This window comes from Balaenoptera borealis, assembly GCF_965194805.1.
Source record: "Balaenoptera borealis genome assembly, chromosome: 21".
NCBI classification, from domain to species: domain Eukaryota; kingdom Metazoa; phylum Chordata; class Mammalia; order Artiodactyla; family Balaenopteridae; genus Balaenoptera; species Balaenoptera borealis.
The window spans coordinates 1,926,252-1,944,068 of record NC_138880.1 but is presented as its reverse complement, the minus strand read 5'-3'; the positions used below and the strand labels follow the sequence as shown (position 1 = coordinate 1,944,068).

The 17,817-nt window shown below is 39.7% G+C and overlaps 1 protein-coding gene across 5 annotated transcripts in view; it reads right to left on the bottom strand.

The window, feature by feature from the left end:
• Positions 1–17,817, bottom strand: part of HOOK3 (hook microtubule tethering protein 3) — a 120,391-nt gene that overhangs the window by 30,109 nt on the left and 72,465 nt on the right. For all 5 annotated transcript variants that reach the window (XR_014239047.1, XR_014239048.1, XM_082374833.1 and 2 more), the window contains exons 16-21: positions 14,085–14,172; positions 9,559–9,593; positions 5,128–5,210; positions 3,926–4,026; positions 2,567–2,671; positions 1,652–1,723 (exon numbers count right to left, since the gene is read on the bottom strand). Coding sequence is in view for 3 of the 5 variants with exons in the window: in XM_082374833.1 (XP_082230959.1) it covers positions 1,652–1,723; positions 2,567–2,671; positions 3,926–4,026; positions 5,128–5,210; positions 9,559–9,593; positions 14,085–14,172 (484 nt within the window). In the remaining 2 variants the exon portion in view is untranslated. The remainder of the gene's footprint in view (positions 1–1,651; positions 1,724–2,566; positions 2,672–3,925; positions 4,027–5,127; positions 5,211–9,558; positions 9,594–14,084; positions 14,173–17,817) is intronic.

The following is a 17,817-nucleotide window of genomic DNA, read 5'->3' as shown; positions in this document are numbered from 1 at the left end:
CCCAATGCACAACATTCTCCAACTTTCCCCATGAGAAAACCCAGGATGTGCTTCTTACTCAGTTTGGAATTAAAGCATTTAAGGATCTGAATAAAATGGACAAATATCTATTGGTAATATTTGTTAATTTGGCTACATAAATTAACAATTATATTTTATTTAAAATATACCTTTTTAACTTTCACATTCTAAACAACTTATTCAAATTCTAGACTCACCTTCAAGATCTCAGTATCCATCATGAGGCCATTCCCTGAGATACTTAATACCTTTTCCCAGCACTCACCATCCTCACTTCCAGTTCGGTTGTCTGGGATGCAGAACTTTCTGAATGTATGTATGAAGCTGTTACCGGCTACCCTATCTGAACATAACTTGTGTGATCCTACTGGGAGTTACTCCTTCACTCTCTGCAGAGCTGAAAACTAGGATTCTTCTTTAATACCACGTCACAGAATAAATCAGCTTTGTTCCATAAGAAACACAATATGTGAAGCCATAAAAATCAATCAGGTATATGAAATCACTAATAAGGACTGAGGGGCAGAGCTCCCAGATTGCTAACATTAACCTTGAAGGAGGACGAAGAGGAAACAATGTGGGTGAAGTCAGGACTAGTTCCCAGAGACCTTCCTTAAATACAGGTTTTTCTTATTTTTTACATTTTAATTTTCAATTAATCTATATTTGTTAACAGTAATGGTACTGTAAACCCAGTATGATTTCCTTTTTTGTGTTTTAAAATTGTGATAAAAATCTTAAATATGTAGTTTTAACCAAGGCAAATATAAATGTGGACATGTCATAAAATTGTATGAAATTTTGACAAAGTTCAAATCACATTATTAGGAGACCTGGGACACGAACCTTTCAGACACAGTATCAATTATAACTGTAAAATGGTATAATTTACAATTGTAATTGTAAAACGGTACTGTGCCAATAACACAACTACAGGGTCAGAGGGGTATGATGAAAGGAATCTGGTCCAACTTCCTATCTCAGGCAGCTAACGCTTTGAAAAGGCAGAGTGGTCTTATTGGGAAGAAGAACAAAGCAGAAAAAGAAGAAAAGGTCTAAGAAAAAAAATACTGAAAAAAGTACAGCATTCTTCAAAATCCATAGCTCTTCATATCCAGAAAAGTCTTACTGAAGCCCAAAATGCTGATAAGCATTTATTTTCCCCCGCAACACGTTTAAGATTTTTTTTTGGAAAATTCAATTTCAAAACCTTCAGCTGTTCAGGGTCTAAGACCGTGAACATTTACCAAAACCTGAGAGACAGTTAAACTATTTTCATTACAAGTACTGCTCCTGCAAAAGCACTGAAATAGTCCCACAAAACAAAAGCTACTGTGTCTGTGTTTAGATATTATTAAAGTCCCTACCCCCCGAGAATAAAATGGTCCTGAGAGACAGAAATCTTTCTATCCTCTAGGACAGGGATAATGACGTGTTCTAGCCCCGTTTACGGTGGTTCCTGTATCTGTTGTTTGGCCCTAAGATCAGCATTAGGGTTTTGTTAGTGTGTGTTAGGACAGTAATTACTTTCAGATTCATTTGGTAGAATTACTTCTACAGTAAAGGGAGTACAATAAATGATACATATTCACTGAATTTTGCAATATGTTTTGACGTGTTATTTTCTTACCATATTGTACCAGGCACTAACAATGTATTTCTCCTCCATCTCTCTTTGACTCTTTGTTTTCTCATATTCTTTCTAAAAAGCAAGCACATGTAAGCATGTTAAGATGGAAAATGATTCAACATAAATACAATACTCACAATAAACTATCTAAGTTCGTGGGCACAATTGTACGGTCAGCTCTATATATCCATGGGTTCCACATAAACGGGTTCAACCAACCCCAGATTGAAAATATTACAAAAAAAAAAAAAAAAAAAATTCAGAAAGTTCCAAAAACCAAAACTTGAATTTGCCATGCATAAGGCAACTATTTTTTTTTAAAGTATGGATATCTTTTTTTTTTTTAATTAATTAATTATTTTTGGCTGTGTTGGGTCTTCGTTGCTGTGCGCGGGCTTTCTCTAGTTGTGGCGAGCGGGGGCTACTCTTCATTGCGGAGTGTGGGCTTCTCACTGCAGTGGCTTCTCTTGTTGTGGAGCACGGGCTCTAGGCGTGCGGGCTTCAGTAGTTGTGGCTTGCGGGCTGTAGAGTGCAGGCTCAGTAGTTGTGGTGCACGGGCTTAGTTGCTCTGCAGCATGTGGGAATCTTCCCAGACCAGGGCTTGAACCCGTGTCCCCTGCATTGGCAGGCGGATTCTTAACCACTGCGCCACCAGGGAAGTCCCCATAGGCAACTATTTACATAGCATTTACATTGCATTAGGTATTATAAGTAATCTAGAGATGGTTTAAAGCACATGGACGATGGGCTTTGATTTTATGCAAATAACCACATTCACTACTTTCTATGAGGGACTTGTGCATCCATGGATTTTGGTAACTGTGCCTCGTGGATGTTGAGGGACCACTGTGCATAGCAAGGCTTCTAGAATCGAAAATAAAAAAATCAAATGTCTTATCATATTAAGTAAACTACCTCCAATGAATGGAACTGCCGATCCCGTTCGTGGAGCTGATTTTTAAGAGCTTGTATTTCTGGTGCTGCTCCTTGATTTTGTTTAGGATCTAAAGTACGGATAACCTGCAAAAAGTAATAAAAGAAAAACTTTAAAAGTCTCAAACCCAAGGAGTTGTAATATCTAAGAAAGCAGTCATTTAAAAAAAAAAAAGATAAACGTTATGAGACTCAAAAGTTATCTTACGTGGACACTTTAAAATCTGAATGTATAAAATGATATTCAGTTGTTACAATTTTTAATTATATAAAATTTTAAAATTATGTGAAAGAGTCAGTGCTAAGAAGTAATTCTGGCTTAAAATTAATCACACTACAGCAGACACTACTGACAGCAATCTTCCCTTTTCCGTTCCTCTGCCTTGGTTCAGGGGCCTCTGCCTCTGACCAGATGTGCGAGGAGGGAGTGCGTCCCAGTGGTCCACAAGCCTGTCTCTGTGGTCCTTCTCCTCCTTTGCCAGACGCTGGGTTTACACACAGGCTAGTGACACAATTCTAGCTGGCCCACCAGAGGGCTTCTGGGAAGGGTCTTTGCTTTTTGGCTCAGCAGTTTTACCATCAAAAATGATCAACCCTATAGAAAACTTGAAAGAGCAGAACAATAAAAACCCATTTCCTTTAACCCAGATTGACCAACTGCAGCACTGCCACCTTCGTCTCATGACACGTGACCCTCAAGCACTTCAACACGCATCTCCTTAGACTAAGGATATCCTCCCACATCATCTGTAAGAAAGTGAACCTCTCTATAAGTCATCACGATTCAGCCCAAATCCACATTTCCACAGGTGTCCCCAATCCAGGACTGCTGCATTTGGTAGGGAGGTCCCTTTGGGCTCCTTTACAGGAGAACAGCTTCTGGTGTTCCCTGATGCTCCAGTGCCTATTTCTGCTTTCATGATGTGGGTTCTCATCCCAAAGTCTGGATTTATCTGATGCCTTCCTGAAGGCGTTACTTAACTTATTCCAGTAACCTCCTTTTCCCTGGGAACTGGAGCTAGGCCAGAAGCCCTGAGCACTGCCGACAGCAAGGCTCATCTGGAGACAGAGGCGGGCCCTTCCGCCGGGCGCAGCGGATTTTGGTAATTAGGCAAGGTGTGGCTGCCACTCATTTCCTACATAGAAAGGTGATTCCCTCTTGGTAACGAGTAAGTAACCTGGGGCAAGGGTGACCTGTTTTGATCACGGCCTCTTGCTCTTTTTGTCGAAAGACTCCTCGTGTCCTTCAGTGTGAGAGGTCACCGTTCAGGCACTGTATTTTGAAACATCAGCGAAACACAATGAGAAAGTGCAGTGAGAGGCCCGCAGACTCACACTTACACTTTTGGCTTTCTCTAAGTATTTTTTATATCTTTCTTCCATTTGCTTCATTTCCTCTTCTTTCTTCCGTAAAGCTTCTTGTAATTCTTCAATTTTTAAGGCTACCGATGAGACAGTAAAAAATTAAAAATTTTTTAGACCGTAACAACTTTAAAATATTTCAATTGACAAAATAGTAAACAGCTTTGAGAGGCAGTTTTGTCTATACTTATATATAAATTTATTTTTTAAAATTCACAATTTTTTTAAACAAAAAGCTTTTCTTAGAAATAAACAAAAACTACACTATGGAAGTGCACAAATTAAAAAGTATTCATGGATGGCTGAAGGGATAAACAAAATGTGGTCTATTTACACAAATAGTTGATTATTCAGCCTCCATTCTGATACACACTACAACATGGAGACATTATACTAAGTGAAAATGAAAGCCATTATGTGAAGTGAAATAAGACAAAAGGACAAATATTGTATGATTCCGCTTATATGAACTACCTAGAAGAGTCAAGTGCATAGGGACAGAAAGCAGAACAGAGGCTACCAGGGGCTGGGAAGAGGGGAGGAGGGGAGTGGTTAACAGGTAGAGAGTTTCAGTTTGGGAAGATGAAAACGTTCGGGAGATGGACAGTGTGAATTCGCAACAGTGTGAATGTACTTAACGTGTCACTGAACTATACATTGCGCTGGCCAAAAAGTTCGTTCAGGACTGGCATCGCACGAAAAACCTGAACGGACTTTTTGGCCAACCCAATACTCAAAAATGGTTAAAATGGTCATTTTTATGTTATGTATATTTCACCACAATACTAAAAAAGTAAAAGTCTGTGTCCTGCTCCCACATCCACAGAGAAGAATTAATAAAGTCAAGCTACATACGGGTGTAAATATCAACCAAAGGAAAAGTCTGGCTGACTTACACTGCAATGACACTGTGAAAAAAATTTCATAAAATATGCATTAGCATCCATAGTTAAGGAAAAACTCACAACTAAATTAGAAATTTAAGAAATACTGTAAAGATGATTATGTGTGTGTGTGTGTGTGTGTGTGTGTGTGTGTGTGTGTATACTCTTTCTGTGAACAGGGCAAATTCCTTAATTGCTAGAAAATATAATAGGGCCTATTTCTTAAAAAACCAAATTTTATATAAACTCATCACTAGCGCTAACCAACTGAAAACTATGCTAATTGGGAAAACTCACAGCTGTTGTTAAATCTCGGCTCAAGGTCCTCGATGATGGCTCTCTTCTTCTGCAGCTCATTATTGGCCTCATGCAGCTTCTCTCTGTAACAAAATATATAACACTCTTACCTACTACTGTTTTGCATTTTTTCACTTGAAATGAAAGATATAAATTCTTTCTTTTTGGGATACACTAGCATAGCACACAACTGCTATGAAACAAAGATGAAAAGACTAATCCAACATAAACATATTTTCTAAATGACTAAAAAATAGAGACAAAAATCTCAGTTTGAATAGTAGTCATTCTTTTATATAAACCTGTACAAGAGGTTAGAAATAACTTAATGATCTTTATTGTTTCTAGGAATAAGGATATTGTAAAAATTAAATTTAAAACTTTGCTGAGGTTTTATAATGCAAAACTCTTGTTGCAAAAAAAATGAAACTCCTAAGTACACGCCAATAAAAAAGAATTAATGGTACATGCACCCACGTGGAGAGATATAGACTAATGTTGAATAAAGTCAGACACAAAAGGATAATACTATATGATTTCTTTTATATGAAGTTCAGAAAGTGGCAAAACTAACAAAGGGTAATAAGAGATCAGCAGTGGCTAGTCTGGGGATGTAATCAATTAATTAAAAGAGAGAACAAAGAATCCTGGGGTGTTGCTGGAAACATGCTATATATTGATCTGGGCTACCTGTCTATGTAGGAAAACACTCATCAAGCTGTAGACCTAGGAACTCAGGATCTGTATACTTTATTGTAAGTTATATTCCAATATAAAAGAATGAATGAACAGAAGTAAGTTTTTTCCTAGTATTTACATAATATGTGTAATTCTCTATACTATTTAGTGTGGCACTCTAATATGAGAGGGAAAAAAGGCTGCAAAAATTGGAAAATACAGAAAAACACCAAGAAAACAATAGAGTACTTTGTTATGTCTATTTCTGGTCTTTTCTATGCATAATACTTTAATAAATCTTTGTTGAGGGTATACACACACACACACACACACACACACACACACACACACACGCAGATAAATGTTACACAAAATAAATATATACAGTTTAAATAAGAAAAACTAAGCCCAGTGAAGAAAAAGGTTAAGAAATAGAAATTATCCCAGAACCTTAAAAATCCCATGTGTTCCTATCTCTTTCCCAGTGGTAACCAAAATCAAGAATTTTAACCATTCTCATGATTTTTGTGATGGGCCTCTGTGTATATTCCTGAACACTACATTGCTTAATTTTGCCCTATTTTTACTTTACACATTTATTATACTGTGTGTACGGTTCTGTGACCTCCATCTTTTACTTAACACTCTGTTCTTGAGATTCATTTATGTTCATGTGTTAGCCCAGGTTTATACCTTTTTACTGCTGTACAGTGTTCTATTGTTTGAATATATCTCAATCTATTTATCATTTTGTAGTTGGTGATATTTGTATTGTTTCTGCTTTTCTGTGATTAAAAACAATGTTCTTTCTTGTTAAAGACACAACTTGTGAGGATAGAAGTGTGTCCAGACATTACCCAGTGTTCCTGAGCTCCAATGTTGTTTCTACTTCTGGCCATGAAGGGATGGATAACTGTTACTGGACCTGCTCTCTTGCTAATAACAGGTAGGAAGCTGGGCAAACTATGTAAAACAACTGTTTCAGAAAGTGGACAATAGGAAGTACAAGATTCTGATCCTCAGAGAAAGAAAACAAGAGTGGGAGCCCCTGTGAGCTCTCTGGCTTTCTGTCTGCAGTCAGGAGATCACAGGAAGGGTGTGCCCGTCCCACTGAGCTGAGGATGAAGAGATTAGAACGTGGGGAGGCAGATGCGGCTAGAATTTTTGGAGCACAGAGTAAGAGATGAAAGAGCTAGGTAAGAAAAGATCACCACAAATTGGCATATGGGTGCGCTTAAGTGTTTGGATTAATACTAAATTGCATGTTTCTAGGAATGGACACCACAAGGTTTGTCAAGGGACAACTACAGAAGAATGAAAAATTACTGGGGCGCTGAGAGGGGAAAATCCCGAAAGTTCACACATTTGAGTTCCAACTAGTCAGAGTTGTGTTCTCACTGAAACTGAGACGTTTGGTAGGGACCTCGAAGTACAGAGCTTTTCAACTGGGGACAATTTTGCCCTCTTGGGGCTATCTAGAGATAATGTTGATTATCACAACTTAGGAGGGTGTTACTGGCTTCTAGTGGGGAGAGGAAAGAGACACTGCTGAATATCCTACAATGCACACAACCACTGCCTACAACAACAACAAATCATCAGAGGGAAATGAATAATAACTAAATAAACCACCTTATAGTCACTTTTTAAAAATAAATGTTTGAAACTGACAAAAAAAACCCCAAAACCCCAATGTTCTTTCACCCTTTCTTCTAAATGTCTCCTGGTAAACATGGACCACAGCATCTCTAGGAATCTAGGGTATACACAGAAACGTAGAATCAATGGGTCACAGAATATATGCATGTTGCAGTTTACTAAATAAACTGATGTATATCCCTACCAGCAGTGGATGAGAGTTACCAGCACTCAACATCTCTGGCAATACTTAGTATGTCTGATTCTTAAATTTTACCAATTTGTTGTGTGTAAAATAGTCTCGTTGTAGTGTTAAATCTGCATGGTCATTCATCTTTTGAGATGTCTGTGGGCTCTGTGGTAGGTTGAATTGTGTCTCTGAAAAAGATATAGTGAGGTCCTAAGCCCCAGAACCTGTGAATGTGACACTATCTGGAAATAGGGTCTTTGCAGATGTACTTAGTTAAGATGAGGTCATACTGGATCAGGGTGCGCCCTAATCCAGTTACTGGTGTCCTTATAAGAAGGCCACGTGAAGATGGAGAGAGAGATTGCGTCTATACACCAAGGAACACCAAGGGCTGCTGGCAGCCACCAGAAGCTAGTAGAGGGGTATGGAACAGATTCTCCATTAGAATTTCTAGAAAGAACCAATCCTGCTGATACCCTGATTTCAGACTTCCAGCCTCAAGAACTGTTAGAGAATAAATTTCTGTTGTTTTTAGCCTTGCAGTTTGTGGTAATTTGTTATGGCAGCCACAGGAAACTAATACAGGCCTCATCTTCACTAATAAACTCTTTTTGATGAAGACTTTTACCATGTAAATGAACACAGAACAATGGTCAGACAGTAGTTTTATGAAACAACGGGTATTCTATTTTCTGCAATTAAGGGATGGGAAATGAAAAAAGGACAGAATTCAACACTAAATTCTCACTGCAGGTAACCTCACAGTGGCTGGAAGGTGACACGTTCTGTTCTAGTATTTTAAGAACCTGCCCAGTGTTAGACTTGCCCTAGGAGAGTCTCACTTTCCCATATAAGAAAGGAAAGAAAGAAAGAAAGAAAGAAAGAAAGAAAGAAAGAAAGAAAGAAAGAAAGAGAGAGAGAGAGAGAGGGAGGGAGGGAGGGAGGGAGGGAGGGAGGGAGGAAGGAAGGAAGGAAGGAAGGAAGGAAGGAAGGAAGGAAGGGAGGGAGGGAGGGAAAGAAAGAAAGAAAGAAATTGGATAGCATGCAGCAAACTGCCAGACTACAGAATTCTTCCCAATGATCACTATGGTACCCAGGATGTCTGTTTACCAGAGTCTAACCCTGTAACGCTCCACCAGGCTGGCAATCCATGGGCACCCACACTCAATGTCTGCAAGGACAGAGTTTTGCCAGAAAGTGATAGGAAGGATTACAGCAGTTACTGGGTGCAAGAAAAATTTCAAAACACTCCTAACATTGTCAACCTCACATATGGAAGAAGATTTCTTCTTCATGAGAAAACAACTGTAATATTTAAAAATTTAATCTTTTAGATCAAAATGTCATGTTCAGGTATGTTTGCAATTCAAGGAAATGTTTGAAAATCTGCTACTGATAAGCTGAATAATACTTTAAAACATTTACATAAAAAGGAAGCTTCAGCTGGCCAGACTCTAGAGCTGGAAAATTCAGCCCGCGGCCCGTTCCTGCATAGAAAGCTTGGTTGGGACAGTCACAGCTCTGGTTTACATACTGTCTGTGGCCGCTCTCGAACCTCAGAGCTAAGTGGTTGTGACGCAGACCACCGTTTGCCAAGCCTAAAGCAACTACTCTCTGTTCCTTATAGAAAACGCTTCTGACTGCTGATCCAGAGGGTCCCACAGTCCTACCTGGGGTCGTAAACACTATTGTGAAGATATAAAACCCTGGACTCTCACTTGAGAAAACAGTTCTAACGCAGTCATTGTTTTGACTTGAGGACCTGGGGTGAAGATGACCCTTTAGATACCATTAATGTCTCTTATAATCTTCTATACCTTCAGGGCCACCCATGCCGCTGCCTAGATACTCTGTAACCACCAACACAAAACACTGATGTTTCACTGGACAATGTAACAATGAGCCTCAATAGCTTTTATACTTACAGATGTTCTTCAAGCTTCTTTTTTAGAAGAACTGACTGAAAATGGAAAATAAAAAAGTTTATTACTTAACATTTTAACTAATAAATTAACTAATTAAAAAAAATTAAGAATACAGTAGTAAATAACTCTGAGTGAGCCCTCAGTAAGTTCTCTGGTCAAAGAGCTGAAAATACACAATGTACCCAAGTTTATTTCTCTTTGATAAGGGAGACAGCAGCCTATAAGTGATAACAACAATCAGTATAAAATACCCATAAACTGTATGTCTGAATTCTCTATTTATAGTCAGGGAAATGAATAAAAAAGCCACTTACGTACAGACCTAATATTCCTGGATGCAATAGGCAGGTAGAACTCTAATAATAATAGACTGTCCCTAAGACACTTTTTATCTGCTATATTTTCCTTGCATCATGGGATCAACTTCTGTATACACTTACTGAATTAATCAGAAGTTTCTGATATGCACAGGTTGCAAATAGTTTATGTGACAGGATAGGAACGTGAAAGATGGGATATGCACAGCATTTAATATGCTGGAGAATGCAGCTTTGACTGGGTATTTAAAAAAAGAGTCTCCTGAGAAGCAGGAGATCAGAACTGACCTAAAATAAACAAAGAATAACGGCATTCCATACAGGACCGCCAGGTTTCATAATTAAACTCAACGCTTGTAGGGTACACATTACTAATGAATTCTGTGAAACAGTTCACGTTGAGATAAATAGTTACATAATTAATTCAGCCAAACCCAAATAACACGGACTTAGGAAACAAACTGTCCAACCAGTCAAGAGCAGCACGGAGGGGAACATACCCGTCACACCGGGCTCTTCCATTTTCAGTCCCCTGACTTGATAGTGACTACTGTCATCGCTTATTCGAGCCCATTCTGACACAGCTCTGGAATATTCAAATGCACTTTTTTGCTGAGTATGTCAACTACAGCTAGGTTAGTGGACCACAGTGTCCTCTACCACTGCTTCCCCCAAACATAGAGAAAGATGATAACCCTGCTGACTTTTTTTTCAATAAATTTATTTATTTTATTTATTTATTTTTGGCTGCATTGGGTCTTCGTTGCTGCACGCGGGCTTCTCATTGCGGTGGCTTCTCTTGTTGCGGAGCATGGGTCCTAGGTGTGCGGGCTTCAGTAGTTGTGGCACGCAGGCTCAATAGCTGTGGCTTGAGGGCTAAGAGCACAGGCTCAGTAGTTGTGGCGCACGGGCTTAGTTGCTCCGTGGCCTGTGGGATCTTCCCGGACCAGGGCTCGAACCCGTGTCCCCTGCATTGGCAGGTGGACTCTCAACCACTGCACCACCAGGGAAGTCCCAACCCTGTTGACTTTTGATTACTGCTCGTTCCTTCTCCAGTACAGAGGGTAAAATGAAAATACTTTAAAAAACACCTCAGCTTTAATTGTGCATTTCTGTCTTGATTAGGCTCTAAGCAAGATTAATTTTTAAATGTGAGATAATATATAATAAAATGATTATGTAATGAGCAGTTAATGTGCCAGGCACTCACTAAAGTCTGTCATGTGCACTGTCTCATGTCAACCTCACAGCCGTGAGTGACACCAGCCCCATCTCATGGCTGAGGGAGGTGAGGCTGGGGAGGCACCCAGGAGCTTTCCAGAGGCAGATCCCAAATTACAACCCAGGCCTGCCAGACCCCGGAGTCCATGCACAGTCCTCACCTCCAGTGAAGCCTCTCCAGTGGAAGACTGTTACTCTCATAAAATGTGGCAGCAGGAGGCCAGACTGTGACAGCAAGCTAGCTTTAAAATACTTTATAAAAACAAACTAGTTATAACAATGGGGGTAGGAGTGGATGGGAAATAAAAGGAGCAGAGTTCCTTTTAGCCTGACCTGTTACGTTTTTGATATCCTTTAAGTATCTTAATTGTAAAGGGCATAAACCTGTAAGTAATATTGGTATATTCCTTTTGCATAAAACTCCTGTTAATTTAAAATTTCAACCACATCAACTATGATGGCAGATAATGTATAAATCAAAAAACTCTTCAATATATAGAAATGAATAGGAAGCCATACTTACAATAGCCTTGAGCAGAAACCATGCCAAGAGACAGAGAGGACATATTAGTATGAAGCAAACACAGCAGCCAATAGAAGGAACGATTTAGTAATTCATGAACAGAAGTAAAAGACACGCATTTTTTTTCAAAAATGTACATTTTTCTTTCTTCTATGGTCTCCTCATCCTGTCTTGTTCTCTGGAGTTTTATACACTGTGGCTAGCTCAAATTATCCATATGCCTGGATATAACAATGCTTTTCTGCTTCCATGCTAAAAATAAATGACATAAAAATAATAATAAAAATGTGCAAATCATGCTACTCTGACTTAAGGTCACATGAAAGGACTGTGCTTTTGATAACAGAAATGGGCAGAAATTACGTTGTTCTTTAGAGAGGATCAATTCCATTTGGCAGGTTGCTCTGTGCATTACACATTCCTGAGAAGCAACACTGTAGGTTGGGTGAAAAGAGAGGAGACAACAACACTGAACACCTGCTGTGGGAAGAACCACATGTCGTGGATCACACTTTCCTCCACATTATGCTGAGCCCACCTTCAGAATGAGGAAAGTTTCTATCTGAATCTTTACAGAGAAAACAGCTCTGAGAGGATTTTCAAGAATTTAGAGCAACACATCTCATTAGCATCTGAGCAGTCAAATAAATTGACTAATTTATGCAAATAGTACTTTTAGGCCTGGCGACTCATTTCTGAAATATGGCCTCTTAAAGCAATGACACAGCATATTTAATCAGATTTGATAGCCACAGTGATACCTAATCAGGCTATGTAAAAAATTTTTTACAGAATAAATACCTTTCTGTATGTTTAAATATAAGTAAGAACAGCAAGTATAATGGTTTTTATACTCTAACACTAAGGTTGAGTGGCTACTGATGTTTGCCATTTTTACTTCCTAGGATCTGCACACCCTTCCCCTCTCTACCATAACAAATCAACAGAAAGTCTCCTCAAAGTTTTCGAGACCAAATCGAAGTCTACGTTTACCTCAGTTTAAGGGACCTAGTGATTTCACTGAACTAAGAAATGTTACCCGCTTTGGTTCACTGCTAAGACCCTCTTAGTTTTACTAGTATTTTCATACACGAATGGTGGTTTTGCTTGTGATTTAGCATTCTGGATAAAGGTATGCTTGAAAGTAAACCATGGTATTTCAAACTAGTTCCATTTTAATAAGGGGATGATGTGGTTTAAATGTTGGTGAGAATTTTAGGAACTGGGAATCCATGTGGGGATGTAAGAAGAACTACCAACACATCAGAGGATGAATTACGGCCCGTCATCTCAGAGAGCACGCTGCCAGCATAAGCCAGATGGATGCTTAAGAAACTCATAAAATTAGGTCACCAGTGAGCTTTTTATACCTCACACTCTCAGGTTTTAAGTAATATGCTGTTTTGTTTTTACACCCTCTTACGTTCCTAAGGCTGGACGGAACTAGATGTGTCTACAGTTTTGAATGTTGAGTGCCCCAAATGACTCTAACAATGAAAACAACCAAATAGGTTTATACTCAAAAACCAGAGTTTATAGCCAATTACTCTGGCAAAAGGAAAAAAGTTACCAACTGACTGAAGCAAAGATTAAACTTCAGTTGCCATCCCCTCTTCACACTAGTTTTGAGCACTTTTACAGGTGCATCTCTATTGTATACAGCTCATTAAATGTAAGGGATCTGCAAAACATGACTGATTTACGCCTGCATCAGGGGCTGACTACTACGAGCTGCCTCAGCTCCCTGTGAGGGGCGGTGAGCAAGGGGAGGTGGCGAGGACCCCGCTCCCGCCTCGGCGCACTTACTCTTTTCTAGGTGAGCGCCCGCCAAGCAGGCGGGGCTAGGACAGAGGGGCAGAGTGCTAAGGGGATATTAAAATAGGGCAGTGCGCTTATATTTGAGGGAGAGAGAGAGAGAGAGAGCGTGCGCGCAAGCGGGGGCAGGGGAGTGTGTGTGTGTGTGTGTGTGAGAATGTGCGTGTGAGTATGTGAGTGTGTGTATGTGTGTGGCGGGGGGGCAGGGGGAGAAAGAGGGATTCATAAACCTAGAGATGGTAGGATTTTAGAAATGGCATTATTTTCTTAAAATCAATTTTACAACAAACACTGCTACTTGAACTTGCTAAGTTTCTATCAGCATTTTTTTTTTTTCTTTGACCAGAGGGAAAAACCTATACTCTGAATACTGAGGTGAGCACATGTAAAACATAAAACCCCAATTAATTCTTTAGCTGATAACTACAAGTGAACTTCTAATTCCCAGCAGGGTGAATCTGAAAGAGACAATAAAGTACTGTCTGGTCCTTTTTATAAGGAATGTTAGTAAAAGGAAAACACTGTTTCTTTTCTATAACCACTAAAATTACAATTATTTTGATACAGACCATCAAATAAAAAATAAAAGTTATAGCTTTTCTTAACGTTATGAAACTGTTGGACCATCACTGGTACATATTAAGACTTACATCTTCTGCCTTTGAGCCTTGATCCTGTAAAGATTTTTGCAATTCTTCGACTTGTGACTGTACTTCCAGAAGTCTTTGATTCACCAGCCTAGAAATCAAAGGTACATTAATTTTTCAAGTTCTAACTAAACTTATGCCTTTTGCCTTAGGTTTTCACATTGGTTAGAGAAAGAGTATAATTAGAAAAACAAAGCCTCATGTTATAGTCGTAGTAGCTCACTTTTCTGGTTGTTTTTTGTATTGCTTACAATTTCTATGACGATATCCAATGCAGTGTTTTGGTGGACACACGTTGTTGAGCTGGTACAGTTATGCACGTATATTTATCTGAAATTCACTTCACTATAGGTTCATTCAAACTGAGTGTCAGGCACCACGCTCAGCACAGCGTTAACAGACCCTTGCACTCGAATTTAGTGGGGAGGGAAAATGTAAAGAAATAAAATACGAGCTAAATACTTCAACACAGCACACAGAGGTACACAGAGGAGTGACGGCTGCTCAAAGAAGCTAGGACTGCACCTAACTGGGTGGAGGAGTTGGGCTTCACGTGAATGGAGACCAGACAGTAAATAAAACGCTTATGTGGTTAAGGGTGGAAAGGGGATTCAAGACGGAGAATTGAGCATGTCCGAAGCACACAGAAAGGGAGCGGGTACGAAGAGTTCAGGAACTGTATGGCTGAAGACCAAAGTTATGAGGCGAAGGAAGGCTGGAGATGAAACCAGAGGAGAAAAGGAGAGGCTGGGACACCCCTCTGAGGAATGCAAATGTATTTTTATTTATCCTGTCATCAGGCCTAAAATTTTGTTGGGACGGGAATAGCCCAGCCAGCCTTTAAAAATGCTGATTCTGGAGCTCAATCCCCATAAATTCTCTAGATCATTGGGATGCAACATTCAGGGGACCAGCAGGTCTTGGACGATGTGGAAGGATCAGACAGTGTTTCAGAAAGATCACGCTGGTGTGAAAGTGGAGGAGACCGTCTGGGAAGCCCCACCGGGGCCGGCACAGTGATCACGCCTCCCCCTGAAACAGAAGGGGGCAGAGGCGGGGTGCACGGAAAATGCAAAGGAATACAAGGAGCAAAAAGTAACTCAGGAGTCCGGTCTGAGCTACCAAGGACCATTTACTGAGAAAGGGAATACAGCAGGAGCAGGCTGAGAAAGAAGCACAGAGGACTTCATTTGGTATTTGTCGAAAATGAAGTGATGAGAGATGCCTGTCGAACAGCCGGACACCTGCACCTGAAGCCCAGCGGGAGGCCCGAGCCGACCCTCCAGACCCAAGAGCCCTTCGGCAATGACTGAAGCCACGAGCGTAACAGTGGCCAGAAAGAACGTGAACCAGCTCAGAGGGGCCACGGCAGACCGCCAAGCAAAGGGCAGGAGGAGGAGCCTCGCCCTGGACAGTAATCCAAGGACCGGGAGAGACACAAGCGAGGGCTGTTCCTGGAACTGAGAACAAGTCTGAGCAAGGGGAAACGACCCACAAGGAAAACAGCGAAGAGGCGAGGAGAGACAAAGTCCTAAATGCCCCCACTGCGCTGGCTAGTAAGTACTTGAGTAAAAGCCAGACTGCTCCCAATTAAGGACAAAACAGGGCAATGAATATTTAGAATCCAAATAGCCAAGAAGTTCAGTAAGACATTTTTTTTACTCAACAAGTTACAAGAAATTCTTACTGTAAACCTCTAGGTTCTATAATTTAGTGAGAATCACAGTAAAAAGGCAATAAGTCTATAATAATAACTGATGTTTTTCACACAAAGGAATCTGTTTTTTCACTCAGTGAAAGAATTATCTGAAAACTCATATTCAATATGGAACAGAGGTACACAAGTACGTTGCTAACTGTAACTTTGTTTAATCTTCTCAGGAAGCAATGTGAAAAATATATCAAACTGTAAGACCATTTCAACTATCCATCTTAGACATTTTTGAAATTATTCAGTCAAAAAACATTGTTACTAGGTGGAGGCCATCGTAAATGTCATAAAACATAGTCTAACATATCAATTAAAGCATGGAGCGTACACGTACACACACATGTATGAACCTATAAAAATATATACGAAAAAGTTTCAACTACAAAATAAATGAGGATTATAATGCTGACCTCATGGGGTTGTTTAGAAAACTAAGTGAGATAATATATAAAGGGTGTGCACATAGCAGGTGCTCTGCAAATGCCTCGACTTTCTTTCTCCCCCTTCAAGGGTTTAGTTAATCAACATTTTAATCCAAGTCTAATTACATATAGTTGTCAAGGGGGTTTAGGGAGAGGGTGAGCTTGAGATCACAACCTACTCTGAGAGGGAAGGGAAGGAAATCACACGTGCTTCCAGAGAGCTCCCCGAGCCGTTCCGATACGGCTCCACTCTCGACCCTTCATGCCTCTCCTTACATTGCTTGAGGGTCAACAGGTATTACAGATTTTAACAAACACCAACTTGTTGGGAAAACTAACTGGAAAGGACTTTGGAGGTTTACTACAAACCTCTCCTTCTAAGGTGACATATGGTGGTGAGCAAATTGTATTTAAGGTCATACAGTTATGAGACTAAGTAGAACTGAAACTCTGCTTTCTTGGTGCTAACCCAGTGCTGTCAAAGAGTAAGAGGTTAAGGTACAGACCAGGTAATGTAAACACTTATTAAACTCAGTAAGAACAAACTTATGATAATTCACTTAAGAGAAAAGCATCCTGTGAGGAGAAGACAGGGAAAAAAACGTTTTATAAATGTGGCAGAAGATAAACTGGCAAGAAAGAGGTTAAGTAGAGGCTTTGGAGTCTGGTAGCCTGGGTCTCAGCCCAAATTCCTACATGTGTAAAACTTTAATAAAGTAAGACCACATGCTTAAAACACTTAGCACAATGTTTGGAACAACACTGGAACATGTTTGGAACAGCAGTTTAATAAATGTTAGCTGCTCTGATTACTAGTATTACTGGTACAGATCATAATACCCACAGATGGCTAAAATCTAAAGGTAAGTTATCATCAGTGTTGTAATTTAATAAACAAACACAGCTGTAAATAACAGGGATTTAGGAGGTAACCAGTCATCTACATGCACGAGTCCTCTACGAATGACAACTAGCTGTTCTATTTTGAAGGAGAAAGAGTAATAGCTGTAAGATCTGTGAAAAACAAGGCAAAGTGTTACAGAAAATGTTGTAGGTGTTGATTCACTGATAAGAAATTAGTGTTGGGAGAAGGCTCTCCCCACTAAGATGCTAAAAGACAGTGGAGGCCAAGGATGAAGGGGGTAACTCAAGGTGCTCTCACCATGGGCTCTGCATGATTGCCTGCTGTTTTCTACAACTCCCATTCCTCCTCCTTCTCTTTTTCCACTTTTTCTAAGTATTTTTAAAAAGTATTCATTATCTATGCTCCTAAGAATTGATATAAAAATATCTCCTTATGTTTATGCTTAATTATGCTCTAATAATCACCCTGGTATTTACACTGTTTGCTGATTCTCCCTCAGCAGCTTTAAAAATTAAAGTTACAGGAAGAAGGGTAGGATATGTAAAACTATCATAACAATTTTGACTCTCAAGACTGACTCACACCTGGGAAATGTCAAATCAATCAGGCAGAATAAGCAAAGAATCTGTAATATCACATAAACTGTGAAACTATTTATAAAATTGTCAAATCCCTCACAAATGACAGAATATCACAGCTCTAAGAAAAAGAAAAGACATCATATGTCTGGTATTTAAG